This window comes from Diceros bicornis, chromosome 8 (assembly GCF_020826845.1).
Source record: "Diceros bicornis minor isolate mBicDic1 chromosome 8, mDicBic1.mat.cur, whole genome shotgun sequence".
Taxonomy (NCBI): domain Eukaryota; kingdom Metazoa; phylum Chordata; class Mammalia; order Perissodactyla; family Rhinocerotidae; genus Diceros; species Diceros bicornis.
This window is the reverse complement of record NC_080747.1, coordinates 55,700,999-55,723,550: the sequence shown is the minus strand read 5'-3', so window position 1 is coordinate 55,723,550 and position 22,552 is coordinate 55,700,999. Positions and strand designations below refer to the sequence as shown.

Here is a 22,552-nt window from a genome sequence, read left to right as displayed (position 1 = left end):
GCATCTCAATTTGTTGAACTGAAACAAACGAATAAAGTAAAGCACTAAGATTTCAATGGTAACAACTTCCAGGTGTTTACACGTTTATCTTCTCTCTTTAAAGACTAGATTACTTAAAACCTTAATTCTAAATCATGTGGCCAACTCTTTGGAAGAGTCTCTAATCTCTGACTGGATAAGCTGAGGAATGGACAAGAACTGGGAAGAGTAGGAGAGAAATCTGTTCAAACCAGTGTCTGAGTTAATTTGGATGGTCCTATCAAGATTTACAGCCAAACTTAAAGAAAACTACTCTCTCTTTTTCTTCTGTCCTGTCTTACCAAACTTCCAGCAACAGAACAGGCAACATTTTGTGACCAGAAACATAATAGCTGCCACACATGCTAGCAGGAACCCAATCACATCCAAAGAATGGTACTGGTACCAGGTGAGATTGTGTGAGGCTGGCCGCAGGTGTTTGGCTCCTTTGTGGCGCATCACAAACTCAATCCAGAAGACTGCTCGGTCCAGGGGCGTCACAGGCTGATCGTGGTGAATTCTTGATAAAATCATAGCACTCTCTTTATAGCTAAAGATTGGATACACAGACAGTAACTTGAAAAGTTCATTAAGAATGTGTTCCTAAAATTATGTTATGTATTATTAAAAGTATATTACATAATTATGTAATAAATATGTCATAGATGATATCACCAAGAGCACAGAAGACCTATGACAGTTTATTTCCTCATAAGATATTTCCAGAGATGGTGGCCTATCAGCTGGAATTTGTTGGATATGTCTTAGTCTAAGTAATAATTGGAGGTGGGGACATATATTTTCTAATCAGAAACAACATTTAAAAAGTTCAGAAATAGAAATGTAGATTACGTAGGTTGAGAATACAGATTTTTGATCCCATTTGCTAAGTGTGGTTTTAGGAAGAAGATAGTGACAGCAAGCAGCTTTGAGGTGCAGGTCTATGATAAAGAAACCCCTCACTTTCCCCCAGATTTGGTCTGGAGTGTTCGAGTTCATAAGCTAGTCTTCAACAGTAGCAGGTAATGGTTTCTGTCTGTGGTCTTCATGGCTCTGACATTTCAAACCAAAACAAAAAGCTTAATGTGAGCCTAGAGGCAAAAAGTAGGGGCTGAGAAAGAGTAGATACTGGAATCTTTGCTTCAAGCTACAGAGGGATGCAAGTGCCAGTGGTGAGAAGGGACAATGACAATAGCAAGATCGCTAACTCTTCTAACTTCATTCGAGGAACAAAAGCCCAGGCAGGGGTTTCGGTTTAAGGTTTTGCATGGCTGATCTAGAAGAAGGATTTCCTTGGATTTGGGAAGGAGGGAATTTTTTTCTTTTACACTAAAGTGCAATCATCACTTGAGGAGAATATAGAACATTAAATTGTAGACAATAGTGGAACAATCTATGGAAAGTTCTGAGGAAGAGAATTGTGTGTCAAAAAACTTACACAAATCACTGTTGCCCTTTGCTTTTAAGAAAAAACAAGGCGGGCTTTACTTAACATGCAAGAATTTAAGGGATAAGTAGCTCTGGATATCTCAGGAAAACAAGGAAACAACAAAAACAAAAGCTCCAAGACACACAACAAAATATTTGTCAGAGAACAAATTAACAAAAACAAAATCCCTCAGGAATAGAAAGACTGAGGTAAAACACAAATGGCATCATTAAATCCGTATGAATACGGAACTAAGGCTAAACTGTACTGGAAATTGTGGTCATTGACAAGATGCGTATGTTATATGCCTTAACAATAATAATAATATGTCAAACAAAAATTAGATATGAGGTTTAAGAGACATGGATGGTAGTTTGAGAAATAACTTTATACTGAAAAGTCAATCTATATTGACCAAAATTGTAAATGCTTAAGGAATAATTATTCTAATCTCTGTCAATATTTGTTCACGGATGTGTATGTAATTTTTGGTAAGTGATGTATCTATTAAAGAAATATGTATCCAAAGTCTGGCAATTCTTTTAATTCGACTATAGTTTCTTTCTTTCCCTGAATATGTTTATTTGATTGATTTGAAGTTAAATAACATAATTAAAGTTATCATTTATATTTCAGAATTTGTCATTTATTTATGATCAGTTATTTTTATTTGAAATGAAATATTATTACCAAGTACATCAAAATGAAAGAATTTTTTCCAGCTTTACTGAAATATAATTGAAATATAACACCGTGTATGTTTTAAGGTATACAATGTGTCGATTTGATACACATATGTATTGCAATGTGATTACCACTGTAACACTAGCTAATACTTCCAACATATCATGTAATTACCATTTCTTTCTTGCGGTGAGAACATTTAGGATCTACTCAATTAGCATCTTTCAAGTATATAATAAAGCATTATTAACTATAATCACAATGCTGTACAAAGATCCCTAGAACTTACTTATCTTATACCTGTAAGTTTGCAGTCTTTGACCAATATCTCTCCATTCCCTGAACCCCTAGCTACTGTAACCACCAGGGTCAACTTTCTGTTTCTGTGAGTTTGCCTTTTTAAATTACACATACAAGTGATATCATAAAGTATTTCTTTCTCTTTCTGACTTATTTCACTTAGCATAATGCCTTTAAGGTCATCCATGTTGTCTCAAATGCCAGGATTTCCTTTTTTCTCATGGTTGAATAATAATTCATTGCATACATACGCCATATCTTCTTTATCCATTCATCCATTGATAGACACTTAGGTTGTATCCCTATCTTGGCTATTGTGAATAATGCTACAATGAACATGCAATTGTGGTTGTCTCTTCCATATCCTGTTTTCATTCTCTTTGGATATATACCCCAATGTGAGATTGCTGAATCATATAAGTTTTATTTTTAATTTTTTGAGGAAACTCCTCAAATACGTTTTCCACAGTAATGTACCAATTTGCATTCTCAGCAAAGGTGAGAATGTGTTCCCTTTGTCAACATCCTCACCAGCACTTTTTACACCCTGTTTTTTCATGACAGCCTTTCTAACAGGTGAAAGTTGATATCTCATTGTGGTTTTGATTTGCATTTCCTGATAATTAGTGATGTTGAGGCCCCTTTCATGTACTTCTTGGCCATTTATATGTCTTCTTTCAAAAAATGTCTATTGAGTACTCCTGCTCATTTTTCTGTCTACTTGGTTTTTTGCTGATTTGCTTTGCTATTGAGTTATATGAATTATTGATATATTTGAATATTAACCCCTTATCAGATATATAATTTGCAAATATTTTCTCCCATTCCATAGGTTGCCTTTCATTTTGGTGATCATTTCTTTTGCTGTACAGAAGCCTTTATGTTTGATGTATTCCCACTTGTTGATTTTTGCTTTTGTTCCTTGTGCTGTTTGTGTCATACCCAAAACATCATTGCGAAGACTCACATCACGGAACTTTTCCTCTATATTTTCTTCTAGGCGTTTTATGGTTTTGGGTATTACATTTAAGTCTTTAATTCATTCTCATCAATGATTGTGAGTGTTGTAAGATAGAGGTACAGTTTCATTCTCCTGCATGTGATATCCAGTTTTCCAGCACCATTTAGTGAGGAGGGTATTACATTTAAGTCTTTAATTCATTCTCATCAATGATTGTGAGTGTTGTAAGATAGGGGTACAGTTTCATTCTCCTGCATGTGATATCCAGTTTTCCAGCACCATTTAGTGAGGAGACTATTCTTCTGCCGTTGAATATTCTTGACTAGCTTGTAAAAATTAGTTGACTGTTGTATACAAGGGTTTATTTCTGGGATCTCAATTCTGTTCATTGGTCTATGTGTCTTTTTTTGTCTTTACTATTACTTTTTTTATTACTATAATGTTGTAGTATAGTTTGAAGTCAGGAACTGTGATACCTCTAGCTTTGTTCTTTCTTGGAACTTTTTGGCTATTTGGGGTCTTTTGTGGCTCCATAAATGTAAGATTGTTTTTTTCTGTTTCTGTGCACTAAAACGCTTGAGAAGCTGGTCACTCAATCTGCTCTTCCTTTCCTGATGAGGAACTCTTTCTAGCTGGGACCATCCCTCTTGGCACCAAACAATGCTGGCTTGGGGGTGGAAGGACTCAGGCGAAATGAAGCTGTCTTCCTTCTCAAGAGATTGCTCTCAGTTTTTCTTGTTTCACTGTGTTGCTAGAATTTCCTGAGTGGACTCTAGAGCTGTCCCGGAGCTGATTTTGTTCATGGATAGCTCTATAATTATTGATCTTTGTCGGGGGACAGAGAGGCTGGGACTTTTATATCACCATTTGGACCTCTCAATTTTACTTTTTTTTTCTTTCTCTTGTTTTAAATTAAAATATATAGCAATATAGAATCTTTTTTTATTAAAAAGTAGCATGATCCAATTTTTATAAAATTATCTTTTTCTTTATTTATTTATAAAATAGCAAAAGGAAATATCTGAAGTAGTGTTTCTCTATTGGCAAATGGTTATAGCTGCATGAGGAGAGTTAAGTGATTTTTCATTTTTGTTTCTCTATTTTTTTGTTATATTGCTTAAATTCTTTATAATGGTAACATCTGCAAATTTTAAGAAATAAATAATTATTATTAATAAAAGTTAAAGATTTGTGTCTCCTTAACAATAGCTTATTTTCTTTAAATAAATTTAGTGTTTCTATTGGGTTGTAATCTATTGCCAACTAACAGTAGGTGAATTAAAATGCTTCCATAGAATTAGAGAACTAAAAGAAAATTGTATTTGATATTAGTTACGTGTTGGTGATTATTTAAATGTAATCAATTTAGAATTTAATGAAACAATCTATTTCTTTTAAAATACTAGTTGTTTCTCAGTAAAGAATATATTCTATACTCACGAAGGGTTGTTTATAACCACCTTCAAAGCATCAAGCAGATCAGAACTCGTCATTGTACGCAAGTCTACTTCAACAGCTACCCCTTTGGCCTTCATACGAGCAATATTATCAGTCTGATCACCAAACATAGGAATTCCCACCATAGGGACCCCATGGTAAATAGCTTCATAGATCCCATTGGTTCCACAGTGAGTAATAAAAGCTCTGGTTTTGGGATGACCTAACAGGAAAAAAATATATGATTATTCGAAGTTGTGAGAGTTTCAGAAACAGAAAAGCATGACACCTCTACAAACCATTGATTCAATTAGGCAGCATCTTCTATACAATTCTGTGCCATGAGGGAATATGTAAAGTCCTATAAACTCTCAAGAAAGCAGCAATTAACTTATTCCAGCAATTACATCATTCCACAAACTTCTGAGAAGGTTTGTGTGGAGTTGAAATGATGGAGGGTGGTTGCCAGGTGGACAAGTTGTTGGGGTAAGGAATACATTAATAAAAAAGAATGGAGGGATTGAAGAAACGAAACTCTTGTGTGGATGGGGAAGGGAAGGTAGGATGCTCAGGGTTTTAGTGGGAGAATGTTGGCATAACAGGATAGAAAGGTAATCTAGGGCAAGTTCAGGAAGTACTCTGTTTAAGAAAATGGGATTCTTCACTTGATTGTATTGTAATAAGGAACCATTTATAATATTAGAAATGATGAATAGAATTATCATATTTTTATTTTCAAGTAGTTGTAGTGGTGAAGAGAGAAGAGTTGAGGGAGAAAACGGATACAGAGCCTCAGGAGATGCTGCAATATTCTATGCCAAAGTTAATGAGAGCATGATCAAAAGGTACATTGATTAAGATTCTGAGGAGAGAGAGACTGTACCATAAATTGGAGTTTTATGGATTCCATATTCATCTTAGAGCTTGACAAAGATCCTCCCCTTGATCAAATTCTAGTCAGACTCCTTTGAACTTTGTTCTCAACTAGGCTTTGATTTTTAGGCTTCTGTGTTTGTCTCTGCATCATCTAATTTTAGCAAGAATCCTACTAAGTCAGTTTAGCTGGACTGTCCCCCCCTCCATATCTGCTCACCCTTTATATCTGATCAGTTTCCTCATCCTTCACCATCCTCCAGGTGATGCCTGATCACCCTGGCCTGCCTTCAGCAAGAATCTGATTAGATCAGTTTACCCAGAGTCTCCTCTTGCCCCTCAGGTTTCCTGTTAATAATTTTCCATCCAGTGACCCTGCCTCCTCTGCTCCTTCACTATAAAATCCATACTTTTATTTTGGTGAGGAAGATTAGCCTCAAGCTAACATCTGTGCCAAACTTCCTCTATTTTGTAAGTGGAACACCACAACATCGTGGTTTAGTGAGTCGTATGTTGGTCCACGCCCAGGATCCGGACCCACGAACCCTGGGCCACCAAAGAGGAGTGCAAGAACTTAATCACTACGCAGCTAGGCTGGCCCCAGAAAAATCCCTGCTTTTGCTTGTTGTATTCAGAGCTGAGTCCAATTTCTCTGCCTCACTGCAAAAGTCCATTGCACTAGTACCTGTAATTATCATGATGGTCTTGAATATAATGTGCCTTTTAGTCCTTAATAAGTGTCATGAATAATATTTTCTTTAACAAGCTCCAGAAAAAATGTGAAGAAGACATTAAGGGATTTTTTTGGCTTGTTTGGAATACAAATTTGTTGCATTTACTTGTGATTGAGTAATCATTCAGATTATCCCTCATTCAACTTTGTTTAGTTTTGCTTCTCTTTAGCCTTACCAAGAAGATCATTCTGTGGAATCCATTCATATAGCCGTGTATTGGGTCCTAATGTATCTGGTTTCTTTCCTGCGTATCTCCACAGAACCTGTTAAGATAAATGCCTTTAATTTATTAGAATCACATGAATCAGTTACTTAGAATTAATCTAGCTCAAAGTGTCCCCGTAACAGAGGAGCAAACTGAGGCCCTAAGTGGTTAGGTAATGCGTGTTTTTAAAGCATTGAATCTACAACTATGTTTTTAAATGCTTGCAATAATCATGACAGGCTGTCATCATCAGGATAATTATCATTTAGTAGATTAAAAAAAAGACAATATATATCTGAAATAACTAAATATGGGTGTTATTAAGCCATTCTCGTAAAGGGAATTTTTAAATGTAGTTTTCAGAAACAAAGGGGAGGGAGGTTGCTTATATTCACTTTAAGAATTTGTTAGTGTTTTGAACTTTTGTTACATATTTGGCAGTAATGTAGAAGCAAGCATTCTCTTTTTTTAATTATGGTGATCTATACATAATGATATCTATTATTTTAATCTATTGTAAATAAACCATTTGGTGGCATTAAATACATCCACAATGTTGTTTAACAATCACCACTATTTACACCTCAAATATTTCATCATCCCAAACATAAATTCTCTATGATTAAACAATAACTCCCTATTCCCCTACTCCCCAGTCCCTGGCAACCTCTATTCTACTTTCTGTCTCTATGAAATTGACTAATCTAGTACCTCATATAAGTGAAATCATATAGTGTTTGTCTTGTCCTGACTGGCTTATTTCACTTCGCGTTGTGTCCTCAAGGTTCATCATGTTGAACATATTAGATTTTCCTTCCTTTTTAAGGTTAAATAATATTCCATTGTGTGTACATATTGCATTTTGTGTATCCATTCATTTGGCTATTGTGAATGATGCTGATATGACCATTGTGTACATAATCTGTTTAAGTTCCTACATCAATTCTTTTTAATACATGGCTGAGACAGGTGTTATTGGGTCGTATGGTAGTTCTATGTTTAACTTTTTGAGGAACCACAAAACTGTTTCCACAGAGGCTACATCATTTAGCACTCCTACCAGCATTGCACAAAAGTTCCAATTTCTCCAAATCCTACCAACACATGTTGTTTTCCATGTTTTGATCACAATCATCGTAATGAGTGTGGAGTGGTATCTCATAGTGCTTTTGACTTGCATTTCTCTAATGATTAATGATGTTGAGTATCTTTTTATGTTTTTATTGGCTATTTGTATATCTTATTTGGAGAAGTGTCTATTCAAGTCATTTCCCATTTTTGAATTGGGTTTTTGTTTTCTTTTTTGAGTGATAGGAATTCTTTATATATTATGGATATTAATCCCTTATCAGATACATGACTTCCGAATATCTTTCCCAATCTGTAGACATTGTATTTTACTTTCTTAATATAGTATCTGTCAATGCACAAAGGTCTTCATTTGATGAAGTCCAATTTATCTGTTTTTTTCTTTTGTTGCCTGTGCTTTTGGTGTCATTATCTATGAAATCATGGCCAAATCCAATGTGAGAAAGATTTGCTTCAGTATTTTCTTTGCAAGTTTTATACTTTTACCTCTAAAATTTAGGCTTTTGACCCATTTTGAGTTAATTTTTGTGTATAGCGTAAGATAAGGGTCCCACTACATTCTTTTCCATGTGGCTAGCAAGATTTTACCAGCACAGTTTGTTGAATAAACTGTCCTTTCTCCATTGAATGGTCTTAAACTTTTGTTGAAAATCAATTGACCATAGATGTGAGGGTTAATTTCTGACTCTGTCTTCTATTCCCCTGGTTTTTATGTCTGTTCTTCTGCCAGTACCACGCAGTTTAGTTTACTGTGGCTTTACAGCAAATTTCAAAGTTGGAAAATGTGAGTCCTCTAACTTTATTCTTTTTCAAGATTGTTTTGTCTATTTGTGGTTCTTGCAGCTCCATATGAAGTTGAGAACTGGATTTTCTATTTTTACAAAAACGGCTGTTAGAATTTTGATAGGCATTGCATTGAGTCTGTAGATTCCTTTGGATATTGTTGATAAGTTAATTGCGTTAAGTCATCCTATCCATGAATGTGGAATGACTTTTATTTAGGTCTTCTTTAATTTCTTGCAGTTATAGCGTTTTGTAGTTTCAACACACAAATGTTTCACCTCTTTGGTTAGATTTATTCTTAAGCTTTAAATTCAATTAGTTGCTCTTGTAAATGGAATGGCTTTCTTTTTTTTGCTGAGGAACAGTGATCCTGGGCTGACATCCTTGCCCACCTGCCTCTACTTTAGATGGGATGCCACCACAGCTTGGCTTGACAAGCAGTGCATCGGTCCACACCTGGAATCCATACCTGCGAACCTCGGGCTGCCAAAGGGGAGCACGCGAACTTAACCCCTATGCCACCGGGCTGGGCCATGGAATTACTTTCTTAATTTCATGTTCAGATGTTCATTGATGGTGTATATAAACACAACTGATTTTTGTGTGTTGATCTCATATCCTGCAAATTTGTTGAATTTGCTTATTAGTTCTAGCAGCTTTTTGTAGATTCTTAGAGATTTTCTATACATAGGATGATGTCATCTGTGAATAGAAATAGTTTTACATTTTCCTCTCCAATTTGGATGCTTTTTTTTCTTTTTGTTGTGTAACATCCTAGGCTAGAACTTCTGGTACAATGTTAAACAGCAGCAGTAAAAGCAGGCGTCCTTGTGTTGTTCCTTATGTTAGGGGGAAAGCTTTCAGTTTCCACCATTGAATAAGATGCTAGCTGTGGGTTTTACAAAAGCATCTTTTATCATATCGAGGAATTTTCCCTCTATTCTTAGTTTTCTGAGAGTTTCTATAGTGAAAGAAAATTGGATTTTGTCAAATTCCTTTTTTTGTGTAAGTTGAAATGATTGTGCGTTTTTTTTCCTGCATTCTATTAATTTAATATATGACATTGATTTCTTATGTTGACCCATAAGAATTCTTGAATTCCTGGAATGAATTCCATTTCATCATGGTGAATACTCCTTTCAGTACTCTGTTGAATTTGATTTTCTAATATTTGATGAGGATTTTTACATCTATATTTACAAGGGGTCTTGGTCTGTAATTTTATTTTCTTGTGATGTCCTCATCTGGCTTCGGTATCAGGGTATATTTTTGGCCTCACAGAACCATTTAGGAAGTGTGCCTTCATCTACAAGTTTTTGGAAGACTTTGAAAAGGATTTGTTTAATTCTTTAATTGTTCTTTAAATGTTTGATACAATTTACAAGTGACATTTCCTTTTGTGAGGTTTTTGATTACTAATTCAAACTCTTAATTTGTTATAGGTCTGTTGAAATGTTCTATTTCCTCTTTGGTCAGTTTAAACAACTTGTATGTCTCAAGGAACTTATCTCTTTCTTCTAAGTTTTGTCTAATTTGTTGGAGCACAGTTCTTAATATCCTCCTTATAGTCCTTTTTATCTCTGTAAAGTCAGTGGTGTTTTCCCCATGTTCATTCTAATTTTGGTTATTTGCATTTTTTTCTTTTTTTCTGTTTACCAGTTTAGCTAAAGTTTTGATAATTTTGTTGATCTTTTCAAAGAAACAACTTTTGGATTCATTAATTTTCTCTATTGTTTTCTATTCTCTGTTTACTTTATCTTTGCTCTAGTCTTCATTATTTCCTTTCTTCTGCTCACTTTGGGTATAGTTTGCCTTCATTTCCTAATTCTTTAAGATATAAAATTAGATTATTGATTTTATATCTTTTTTCTTTTCAATATAGACATTTATGGCAATAAGTTTCCTTCTGAGAACTGCTTTCACTATATCACATAAGTTTTGGTTTGCTGTGTTTTCATTCATTTTAAAGTTTTTTTTAAATTATCCCTGTGATTTATTCTTTGACTCTTTGGTTATTAACATCAATAGCATACAAAAACTCTACTCCTTTATACTTCCAACCCCTTTTGGTTAATGATGTCACAAATTACATATTTATACATTGTATTCTTAATAACAAAGATTAATAATGTTTTTTTATGCATTTTTCTTTTCTATCACTGAGAAAGTTAAAGTGGAGTTACATCCAAAAGTTCAATAATACTAGCGTTTATAATTGCCTTTGTAATTGTCTTTACTGCAGATCTTTGGTTCTTTAGACGGTTTTGTGTTATTTTCTAGGAACCTTTCATTTCAGCCTGGAAGACTCCCTTTTGCATTTCCTGCAGAGTAGGTCTAGCGGTAATGATCTCCCCAAATTTTTGTTTATCAGGGAATGTCTTATTTCTGCTTCATTTTTGAAGAAAATTTTGTCTGGTATAGAATTCTTGGTTGACTATTATTTCTTTCAGCATTTTGAGGATATCAACCCACAGCCTTCTGGGCTTTGAGATTTCTTATGAGTAATGGGCTGAGCATCTTATTGAAGATCATCTATGTGATGAGTTGTTTCTCTCTTGCTGCTTTCAAGACTATCTCATTGTCTTTGCCTTTCAAGGGCTTGATTATAATGTGTCTTTGTGAGGCTCTCTGAGTTTATCCTACTTGAAGTTTGTTAGTCTTGGATTTCTAGATTCCTGTCTTTCTATATATTTGGGACATTTTTAGCCATTATTATTTCAAATATTGTTTTTGCACATTTCTCTGTTTCTGGGACTTCCACAACATGTATGTCCGTCCACTTGATGGTGTCTCAGCAGTACCTTAGGCTTTGTTCACTTTTCTTTCTTTATTTTTCTTTCTGTTCCTCTGACAATAATTTCAATCATCCTTTCTTCAAGTTTGCCAATTCTTTCTTCCACCTGCTCATATCTGCTTTTCAATCCCCGACATGAATTTTTCATTTTAGTTATTGTACTTTTCAGCTCCAGCATTTCTTCTTGGTTCTTTATGTAATTTCTTTCTCTTTATTGATATTATCATTTTGTTCTTATATTGTGTCTTCTCTTTTCAGTGTCTTCCTTCAGTTCTTTGAGCATCTTTAAGACAGTTGTTTTAAGGTTTTCTCTAGTAATTACAAAATCTAACCTTCCTCAGGGATACTTTCTCTCAATTCAGTTTGGTCCTTTGAGTGAGTCATACTTTCATATGTCTTTGTATGCCTTGTGACTTCTGTTGAGACGTGGACATTTCATTCTTATAATGTTTTCATTCTGGAAATCAGATTCTCCCCTTTTCTTATGGTTTCATTTTTCTTTTTTTGTTTTTTTTTTTTTGGTTATTGAAGGGTGTCTCTTTGCCAGGATTCAGCCTGAGGTGAAAGCTCTACACCTTCTCTGATCTTTTCTGAGCCTGTGTCTCTCCCTGAACAGGAGCATGGCTTTCTGAATTCCACCGTAGGTGTAGTTGTTTTAGAATGGCCTAATTCTTTAATGTCTGGGTCCCAAATAGAGAAAAATGGAGAAAAGAAAAAAAATAGTGCTGCTTTTTTAAATGTCCTGAAACCTGCTTCACCTAGTGGGGGTTCAAACAACCGTGGCTTTACTTCCATGCCTCTACCTAGTTGATTAAAAGCAGCAATTAACAATCAAAATACAGAACCCCAATATTTGCAGGATACGATCCTTATTACCAACCAGGCTGCACCAAATCATACCAGAAATACAGGCATTTCCCTGCCCTGGGGCTGGGTCATGGAGGATTTGAAGATACCGCTATGCTAAAGGCTGAAATTGACCAAGTTTAGTTAATCACTGTTTACCAGCCACATTTTCCCCGGAAGTTGCAAGTGCTCAAATAGACTTCAGTGCTCGATCTAGTTACTTCAAACAGTTTCTGCCCACATAATTGTTGTTTATGTTAAGAGACAGCTCCTTGGTGCTTCTTACTCTGCACTGATGTCACCTCTAAGCATTGTATTTTAATGCAATAGAAAATTCACTATTTTTATGAAGATCCTTTTTAGATTAAATATTTAAATGAGTACTGCTTCCAATAACAACTTTTGAAAGAAATTTGCTTATAAGAATGAGTATTGTTATGATCATTTAGAACTTAAAGTGACATTTATTTGTCTATATTAACTAAATCTAGGAAGGAAAATTATCCCTGGTAGTATAAGAACAACATTATTCAGTTATAATCTAGAATGATGTTAATGAAAAACATCATATTGTGTGGGAACATCATAGAGTGAACTGCACAAATCTTTTAGTATACTACTAAAAATTTTTAACTGATTAAATAAAAGAATCATTATTTAGGAGTACTCCAAGGATCTAAACTCTCAGTTCCAGGCTCAACCAGGGCCTGGTCCAAAACCATTAATTATAAAGAAATATAGTTCCAAGGAACCTTGTGAATTGAGGCCATGGTTTTGAATATCTTTTCCTTTTTTTTCTTTTTTTTTAGAAATGTTTTTATTTTTTTTTTTTGTTAGGAAGATCAGCCCTGAGCTAAAATCCATGCTAATCCTCCTCTTTTTGCTGAGGAAGACTGGCTCTGAACTAACATCTATTGTCAATCCTCCTCCTTTTTTTCCCCCAAAGCCCCAGTAGATAGTTGTATGTCATAGTTGCACATCCTTCTAGTTGCTGTATGTGGGACGCGGCCTCAGCCTGGCCGGAGAAGCGGTGCGTCGGTGGGCGCCCGGGATGCAAACCCCGGCGGCCACTAGCGGAGCACGTGCACTTAACTGCTAAGTCACGGGGCCAGCCCTGAATATCTTTTCCTTTACTCTCTGTTATGTTAGTTGTACTTTGTACGTATATCTCAGATTTGAAAAACAAACATTGGGACCAGCCCAGTGCCTTAGTGGTTAAGTTTTCATGCTCTGCTTTGGTGGCCCAGGGTTCGCTGTTTCGGATCCTGAGCACGGACCTATGCATCACTCCACAAGCCATGTTGTCGTGATGTCCCACATACAAAATAGAGGAAGATGGGCACAGATGTTAGCTCAGGAACAATCTTCCTCAGCAAAAAGTGGAGGATTGGCAACAGATTAGGTCAGGGTCAATCTTCCACACCAAAAAATAAATGAGTAACTAAATAAAAATAAAAAACAAACATGAACAACAAAACAAGATTAGATTACAAGATAGATTACCTGGAAACCTTAAAATCTAAAAGCTGGAAAAGCTTAAAATCATAAAGCTGACATATTTTTAAGACTAGTCAACAATTGAGTTTTAGTCTATTATTTAAAAAAAATACTGCAATGTGTTTTCGTCATGGTAACACCACTTTTAAAGCAAGAGAGGAGTCAAATGTTTTTAGCAACTCTCTTCTAACATTTAATACTTTTTCTTTAAGGCTCAGTCAAATTGATATTAACAATTCCAATATCTTTTCCTGCATTTGTGAAGTACACTTTTAGGGAGAACTTCATGGATTTTAAAATAGCTACCCCTCAAAAAATAAGATTATCTGACCTTCTGTGGAATCTGGGCAAGGGCTGATGCAATCATGTTAGACTTTTCTTCTGTGAGGTTTTGGACCATTGACCCCAGAGTAAATACCACAACTCCCTCTTCTCCAGAGCTCTGGACAAACTCTTCCAACTCCTGTAAAGAAAACAGCCTTTGTAATATGAAAGTCTATAGTTAATGAGAATAAAATAGTCACACACTTTTCTAAACCTGTCTAAACTATAAAATCAGTTCTGCCTTTTCAGATATTAACTATTTTAGAGTAGGAAAGATGACCTGAATCACTGGTTATTAGGCAAATAGAAAATGATGTAAATTGAATGTTTCCATCCAGCATGTTCTAAACATTTTTGAGGTATGTGTGTTTGCATTTACAAATTGTTGACTACTTGTTATATTCTGCCATGAGTTGAGCTCTTTACATGTTTCATTTAACTTAAATATATGGTGATCTTAATAGATATGTATACATATGCAGATGAGAAAGCTGTCTCAGAGAGATTAAGTACTTTGTAGAAGGTTATGCAACAGTAGGTGACAGAGCCAAATTTCTAAGATAAGCTTGTTGATTGTAAAGCCAATGACAACATTCAACTCTCTACTGCCTTCCAACTCTCTCTACAATACTCCAAATGAAGACGCCTACTATAAGATAAATAGTTCTGGTAGTTCGCTTCATATTTAGCCTTGGAGACTGAGAAGATAATCATTAACTTTATGCTGAATCAGTCAATATAATGACATGCTAAGGGTATGTTTACTTTTTTCTGCATTTTTTTTTTTTTTTTTTTTTGTGAGGATACCAGCCCTGTGCTAACATCTGCAATCCTCCTCTTTTTCTGCTGAGGAATACTGGCCCTGGGCTAACATCCGTGTCCATCTTCCTCCACTTTATATGGGATGCCGCCATAGCATGGCTTGCCAAGCAGTGCGTTGGTGTGCGCCCGGGATCCGAACCAGCGAATTCTGGGCTGCCACAGAGGAGCGCGTGCACTTAACCGCCAGCCCCCTACTTTTTTAATTTAAATTTTCTGTTAATTTGATTCCATTTGTACTTTATATAAACTTCCATAAACACATTTAGGAATGAGGTAGCCATATAATTTACTGATCAAGTAAGTAATGCAGAAATACCTACAATGAAAACTCTAGAGAGAACAGTAATACTTTGGTGGTAAAGTATTATGAATAATAAACCGGAAATCATTCCAAAAGACGCATACTCAAACAAGCAAAAATAAGGACAATTAATTACCTTAGGTAGAGGCTTTGCTGGCTTGCAGTGTAGTCCTCCAACAAATTCAAAATTAGGTAAATAAGGATAAGGAAATTCAAAATCCCAGGAAGTTCGAATCAACCACATTTCAGCTTTCCCCATAATCTCACATAATGTGGTAGGTTTTCCTGAATAAAAATGAAGGGTGATAGTGGAAAAACAAACTGATATGTTATCTGGGAAATGTTTTACCATCAGCTTTTCTAAGAAAAATCCTTAAAGAAGCAACATTGGGCCTATGTAACCCGTGTGAAATCAATTAGTCTCTCCCCCATGAAGAGTATACCACAGTGAGATTCTGAATAACCAACCAAAGATAGAAGTCTAGAACAAGGCCAAAGCCCCGCTGAAAATAGACTCTTTCTACTTGAGCTAAGCGTGAGGCCCTAGTCCATGCTCAGAATTGGCAAGTGCTCCCAGCAGGAACAAGAAACTCAGGCAGTGATCCTCAGCTCACGATGGTAGAGTGTCTCCTCCTCTTCTGGAATTCCACATTATCTCAACATTGTTGCTCCAAAAGCATTCTGATATTTTTGAGAAATGACTTTTGTAATTTATCCATCTTTTTCTAGTGTTTGTTAGTGTGCTGCCACAACTAATTATATCCTACCACAAACGGAAACCTTTTAATATAGTTTTGAAAGTGATTATCTCCTTTGCTATACAAAATGAAAGTTCCTGTTTCACAAGACTTTGTCCTCTTTGGTGAAGACATAGTACTGCATAATACTCTAGTGGCAAAATATTTGCTATTCTGACATATTTAGTTGGCAAGCAGTACAAAAGAATACTTTTCAACTGAAATGGTAGCCATTAAACATTAACAGAATAAGAACTCAAGTTAGTGACTTTGAATTAAATCTTTTTCCTTGGTTTGGAGCCAGAGTTCCATTTCTAAATTCCATTCAGTTATTGTGGTATAAGAAAACTTACCCAGCGGTTTGGTGTCATTTTGAATATATATTCAGTATTACTAACGTGAGGAAATCATAATCACTATATGGTTTCCCATCATATGGCTTTTTGAATATTCTCCTTGATGTTCTAAGTGCACTAAAGTTTTGATCAGAAAATATGAGGGATTTTGAACTGATGTGAACAATTTATCTGTATAAGAGATCACATGCAAATATCAATACTTTCTGAATTTGAGTCTGGTAACAACAATGGTATTCAAAATCCAGTTTTATATTTAGTATTTATCCCATTTTGGTGCCTTATTGGTGTTGGCCATGGGCATAATCTTGTTCTCTTTTTGTGTAATCCTTCACCCCTCACCCTTTTTATGACAACTTTATTGAGACATTATTTATATACCATACAAGTCTTCCTTTTAAGTACACAATTGATACGTTTTCAGTATATTCATAAAGTTGTGCAACCATCACCACTATTTACTGTTAGAATATTTTCATTACCCCCAGAAGAAATCCCATATCCATTGGCAGTCATTCTCCATTTCCCCCTCTTCCCAGCCCCTGACAACCACTATCTACTTTCTGTTTCTGTTTGCCTATTCCAGAATAATCTTACTTTGTTTCATATAAATGAAATCATACACTATGTAGCCTTATGTGCTACTCTCTTTCACTTAACATAATATTTTCAAATTTCATTCATGTCCTAGTATCTACCAGTACTTCATTACTTTTTGTTACTGAATAATATTTCTTTGTATGGATATACTTCATTTTGTTTATCCATTCATCAGTTGATGAACTTTTGGGTTTCCATTTTTGGCTACTACGAATACCGCTCCTATGAGAATTCATGTATATATTTGTGTGGGCATATGTTTTCAGTTAACTTGGATATATACCTAGGAGTAGAATTGCTGAGTCATATGTTTGATTTGCTCTCTTTCATAACAAGATAATATCTTTTTCCTATTAAATATTACTCCTTAGTTAATAATCCAGTGTGCTTAATGCATCTTATTGAAAGGAAGACAATATAGCACAAGAGGAGTGAAAAATAATGGATTTAGATAAAGAGACTATGAGAGAATGTTCCAAATTTGGAAATCAAAAGAAACTACAGCATTTCGTTTTGATACTATGCTGGGGCATAGTTGAACAATGGATGAAGATTTATTGAATTCTTTAGGAGAATGTGTCTATGTTTTACTTTGTTATTTATTATTGGTTTTCAGTGGACTTTTGAGTCCAGATACAGTGACATTAAATGTTAACTTACATATTTTTATCTGGTAGAGAAGATCACACCCAAAATTATGATTTTACTGCTTACAGGACATTAACCAGTTTTTTGTCTAACCTAGTAGTATTATCTTAGCATTCCTTATTTTTCCCCCAAATGTTTATAAATAGTTACTCAAAATATTTTTTGAACCAGACTGCCATCTTATTGATTTCCTCCTTGATTATTTGAATATATCTATGGCATGATTCATTTAATAATTCTATAAGAGTTTTGAGTTATATTTTTAAAACTTTGAAAAATATACTTACAATACATATAAAACGAAGATCCTAAATTCTGAATAGCCAAATGACAATCTATAAATAACAGAATTTTAAATTTATGAGAGTTAAAAAAATATATTCTTTCTGTTTATCAAGGTTTCATTCTTCTTTCTCATATTATTGATATAATCCCAAAATGAATATTCTAGAGGACCAGGAGTTCGGAAAGAATCAGAGACAGAGTCATACCCTATCACTAATGCTTCACTGTGTAAGAGGTTCCAAAACTGAGTATCAAACTGCTGGAATCAGAAGTACATAAATAATTTAGATCCAGCAGCAGATCAGTCACTGCCTAATCCATGACTCAGAGAATGTCTCCAGGATGAGATTCTAAGTTATATTTTCTCAGTTTTGTCTTTTGCTGCTTGAACTCTGACCATGGATAAGTGATGGGTTCAGCAGCCTCTGCCCACAATGTTTTTAGGGTCAAGTCTAGAAGAAATAAGAACCTGCTTCTGTCACAGAATTCCCAGAAAAAGTCTCAATGCAATGTGTTGGCCTTGATTAGGTCACATGCCTCCCTGAACATATGGCATATGAATGGGAAGTGTATTTCATTAGACACATGTTCATATCTTTTGTGAGGTGCAGAGGAAATAATTTCTCAGGGAAAATTTAGAACAGATAGCAGAAGAAAGGAAAAGCTGTGCTGCGTTATAAAGTAAGAGATAGCAAGTGTAAAGGAATATTTTACTTCTTTTTAGGAATAAACTTAAACTTTGGTAATGATAAGTAATTAGAAATATTTCTGTTAAAATTAATAACAAGGAAAACAATCCTAAAATTCTTATGGAAACACACAAAAGGCACTGAATAGCCAAAGCAAGCCTGAGAAAGAGAAACAAAGCTGGGGAAATCACACTTCCTGATTTCAAACTGTATTATAAAACTATAGTAATCAAAACCATGTGAACTGGCATAAAAATAGACACATAGACCAATGAACAGCATCAAGAGCCCCTAAATAAATCCACACATATACAGTAAACTAATAATTCACAGGGGAACCAAGAATACTCACTAGAAAAAACACGGTCTCTTCAGTAAACAGTGGTAGGAAAATTGGATATTCACATGCAAAAGAATGAAACTAGACCCCATTCTTACTCCATTCACAAAAATTAGCTCAAAATAGATTAAAGACTTAAATGTATGACCTGAAAGTGTAAAACTCCTAGAAGAAATCATAGGGAAAAACCTTCTTCACATTGTCTTGACAATAACTTTTGGGAAACGATGCCTAAAGCAGAAACGACAAAATTAAAAAAGAAACAAGTGGGACTACATCAAACTAAAAAGCTTCCGCATAGGAAAAGAAACGATCAAGAGGAAAAGACAACCTACAAAATGGAAGAAAATATTTGCAAACCATATATCCAATAAGGGGTTAATATCCAAAATACATGAGAAACTCATACAACTCAATAGCAAAAAAACAAATAATCCAATAAAAAAATGAACAAAAGACCTGAATGGATATTTATCCAAAGAAATATTCAAATGACCGACAAATATAAGAAAAGATGCTCAACATTACTAATCATCAGGGAAAAGCAAATCAAAACCACAGTGAGATATCATCTCACACCTGTTAGGCTGGCTATCATCAAAAAGACAAGAGATAAATGATGGCAAGAATGTGGAGAAAAAGGAACTCTTGTGCACTGTTGGTGGGAATGTAAGTTGGTGTGATCACTGCGGAAAACAGTATGGAGGTTCCTCAAAAAATTAAAAAAGAACTACCTTATCATGCAGCGTTTCCACTTCTGGGTATATATACGAAGAAAAGGAAATCACTATCCGGAAGCGATGTCAGCACTCCCATGTTCCTTACAGCATTATTTACAATAGGCAAGACAAGGAAACAACCTAAGTGTATACTGATGGATGAATGGATAAAGAAAATGTGGTTATATACACAATGGAATATTATTCAGCCATGAGAAAAAAGGAAACCCTGTCGTTTGCCTCAATAAGGATGAACTTAGAGGGAATTTTGATAAGTGCAGTAAGTCAGACAGAGAAAGACAAATACTGTCCACATATATGTGGAATATAAAAATAAAAAACAAAAAAAAATCCTTATAGATGCAGAGTATAGATTGGTGTTTGCCAGACGACGGGGTTGGAGGGTGGACACAATAGGTTAAGGTGTTCAAAAGGCACAAACTTTCAGTTCTAAAATAAGTAAGTCCTGGGGATATAACATACAGCATAGTGACTATAGTTATTAACGCTATATTTTATATTTGAAAGTTGCTAAGAAAATCGATCTTAAAATTTCTCATCTCAAGAAAAAATAATTTGTAACTACGTGTGGTGATGAATGTTAACTAGATTTGTAGTGGTGATCATTTCACAATATATACAAATATCAAATTATTATGTTGTACACCTGAAATTAATATAATGTTATATGTCAATTATATCTCAAGAAAAAAACCCTAAATAATGTAAGCAGGGAACCGATTCCTCAAAGATAACTAATATCTTATGCAAAATCGTTATTAGGACAATTATAGGAACAGATTTTTAAATTAAAAAATCAGTTATGCAAAAGGGAAAAAGAAGGAGTAAGTGGACTTGCTGAAATAGAGAGAAACGTGCTCAGGGTCAAAGCTCACTAAGTTGACGTCTAGTGCATTTTTGAATAGAACAAGAACAACAAAATAGTGAGATAAGTTAAAGAATCTGAATATATGGTCCTTCAGAGAAAAATCTTCCAGTTGTTCCCCTATGAGAGACAAGAGCAGATGAAACCAAGATACATATATTTATTTTCTAGTTTTGTGCTCACCAAGTGACAAGCCCTGCAACCAAGCAACTAAGCCTAGATGGGACGCAAACAAAAAATTTAAGAAATAGCAAGTTAATCACAAAGAAAACAGGATGTATAAAGGAAGAAGTAAACAAGAGAGAAAGAGTCCAAGGTGTTGAAATTCAAGCACAGTGTTAGATGCGGATTTTCCAGATAGTCAAAAACATTAGTAGCAAGCAGGATTTTTGTATAAAGCATATTCCTTCTCTGATATGTTGTAAGGACTCAATCGTCTAAAACAAACAAACATACAAAAGAATCATTTTTTTCTCTTAAAACAGCTTAGCCACTGTTTAGCCAGAGTTTTTCTACTCTAAGAGCCTCAGGAGCTTGGGTCTTGACTTAAAAACACCTTTTTAAAGTTTTCATACAGTTAGGTAAATATTTACATTTTGCATATGAAAGAAGAATCCTTATCACATGCAAATTTCTCTTACCTAAAACCTTGCTGTAATACTCATCCCATTCTGGAAGTATGAAATATAAATACGTAACACCACTCATTGCATACAATAACCAATTCTCCAGCCTCTGTACAAAAGTCATGTGGTCTGTCAGTCCTGATGTGCTGCCAGGAACATAAGAAGAAGAGGTGGGAAGCCCACCACACACTCTTTCAATGAAACTCCCGTAAGAAAACCGTAAAGAGTATATAAATGGAATATTGAGAAGCTCAGCCAACAACTCCCCACAAAAGCTTAAAGGATCAGCAACGCAGATGTCAAACTTAGCTGCCTGTAGCCTGCTGAGTAACTCCTTATTTGTGATAGCACTGTCACATACTCTTCTAAATGTCCTCAAAAACCTCTTGATTATTTTTGACAGTTTTACTTGCATGTCCCACCATGAAAGACTTGGCACTTCAAAAATACTTGTATAGAGAATTGTATTGAGCTCTTCCATGAGAGTTTCTTTAGTTTCTGAAAGTTGAAGGATCTCTACATTAAAGGGAATCTTGGTATGATCAATCGTAAGGCTAGGTGAAGGTACCAGGATGGTTATTTCATGCCCACGAAGATGGAGTTCTTCCAGGATAACTTTTAAATTAATCCAATGACTAAAATCCGTGGGCCATACAAGTACTTTCCCAGACCTTCCAGAGTCGAAGAAGCACAGATGCAACATGAAAAGGACACAGAAGGTTTTCACAGTCTTCATGATTAGCTCCTGCTGGAACAAAACCTGGGCTTAAACCAAGGGCATAAAGTTCATGATCCAAAGAACTCTTCTCTGACCCTCTCAGCCAATTTATAGTAGGTCGCGGTGAACTTTATATTATTGATTAAAATTAAATGCAACTGCTTTGATAAAACAAAGTCATGTCAATAACACGAGTAAGGAAGAAAATACTCATAATCAGAGTTTCAAAACTTTTAGAGGACATGAAAAAAACAAGGCTTAAAGTTAAACACAAATCTAAAATAATTTCTAAATAATGTTAAGAAAATCCACCACCATGTGATGCATATTCAATAAAGATTGGATTTTTTTGTATCTTTTTCTCTGGTTTCATTTGATGTGCATTTGAACAGAATCATCTCTCTAGTATTTCTCTTAGTGATAACTCTGCTAGATATTCTAGACAGGAAGAAGGCTATCATCTAATGCCAGAAGGAGAGAATATGTGCACTGTAAGAGGCATTAATGCAGTGAGAAGACTTAAATCCAAATATTCTAATGCTAAATTTAGTGCTGTTTCTGCTAAATCACGTTGAACTTTAAGAGAAAAACAATAATTTTTTTTTTTACTGTTACTGCAGATGTAAGTTTAAGTTCTGATTCTAGGTTAGATTAATGTTATATTGAGAAGAGATATCTTGGAGTTGAAAAGGCAAGTCATGAAGAGGAGAACAATAATCTTATCCCTCCTTCCAGCACATTCATTCTATTTGCTTTTTCAATCTAAGAGACATTTTATAATGTAAAATTCCATTTTTTTGCTTGGATCCTCACACCTGGAAGCCACTACACCAAGTAGAAATTGGTCCAAT

At 34.9% G+C, this 22,552-nt stretch overlaps 1 protein-coding gene across 2 annotated transcripts; it reads right to left on the bottom strand.

Annotated features, from left to right (window-relative positions):
- Nucleotides 1-288: 288 nt before the first annotated feature.
- Nucleotides 289-21,719, bottom strand: LOC131409663 (UDP-glucuronosyltransferase 2C1-like). Of its 2 annotated transcripts, XM_058547209.1 has the most exons (7): nucleotides 21,385-21,686; nucleotides 20,999-21,348; nucleotides 15,234-15,382; nucleotides 13,982-14,113; nucleotides 6,612-6,699; nucleotides 4,833-5,052; nucleotides 289-568 (listed from the first exon to the last, which is right to left on the bottom strand). In XM_058547209.1, exons 1-7 carry the CDS (start codon nucleotides 21,684-21,686, stop codon nucleotides 289-291), a joined length of 1,521 nt encoding a protein of 506 aa, XP_058403192.1. The 2 variants fall into 2 exon arrangements, with proteins under 2 accessions (XP_058403192.1, XP_058403191.1); XM_058547208.1 differs by having other exon boundaries at nucleotides 20,999-21,719.
- Between the last annotated feature and the right edge of the window lie 833 nt (nucleotides 21,720-22,552).

Coding starts and splice junctions, on each gene's coding strand:
- LOC131409663 (XM_058547208.1), bottom strand. CDS start 21,719: ATGAAGACTGTGAAAACCTTCTGTGTCCTTTTCATGTTGCATCTGTGC. Junction 14,114..15,233: donor CAGCAAAGCCTCTACCTAAG/GTAATTAATTGT, acceptor TTTTCTTTACAG/GAGTTGGAAGAGTTTGTCCA. Junction 5,053..6,611: donor TCCACAGAATGATCTTCTTG/GTAAGGCTAAAG, acceptor TTTTCCTGTTAG/GTCATCCCAAAACCAGAGCT.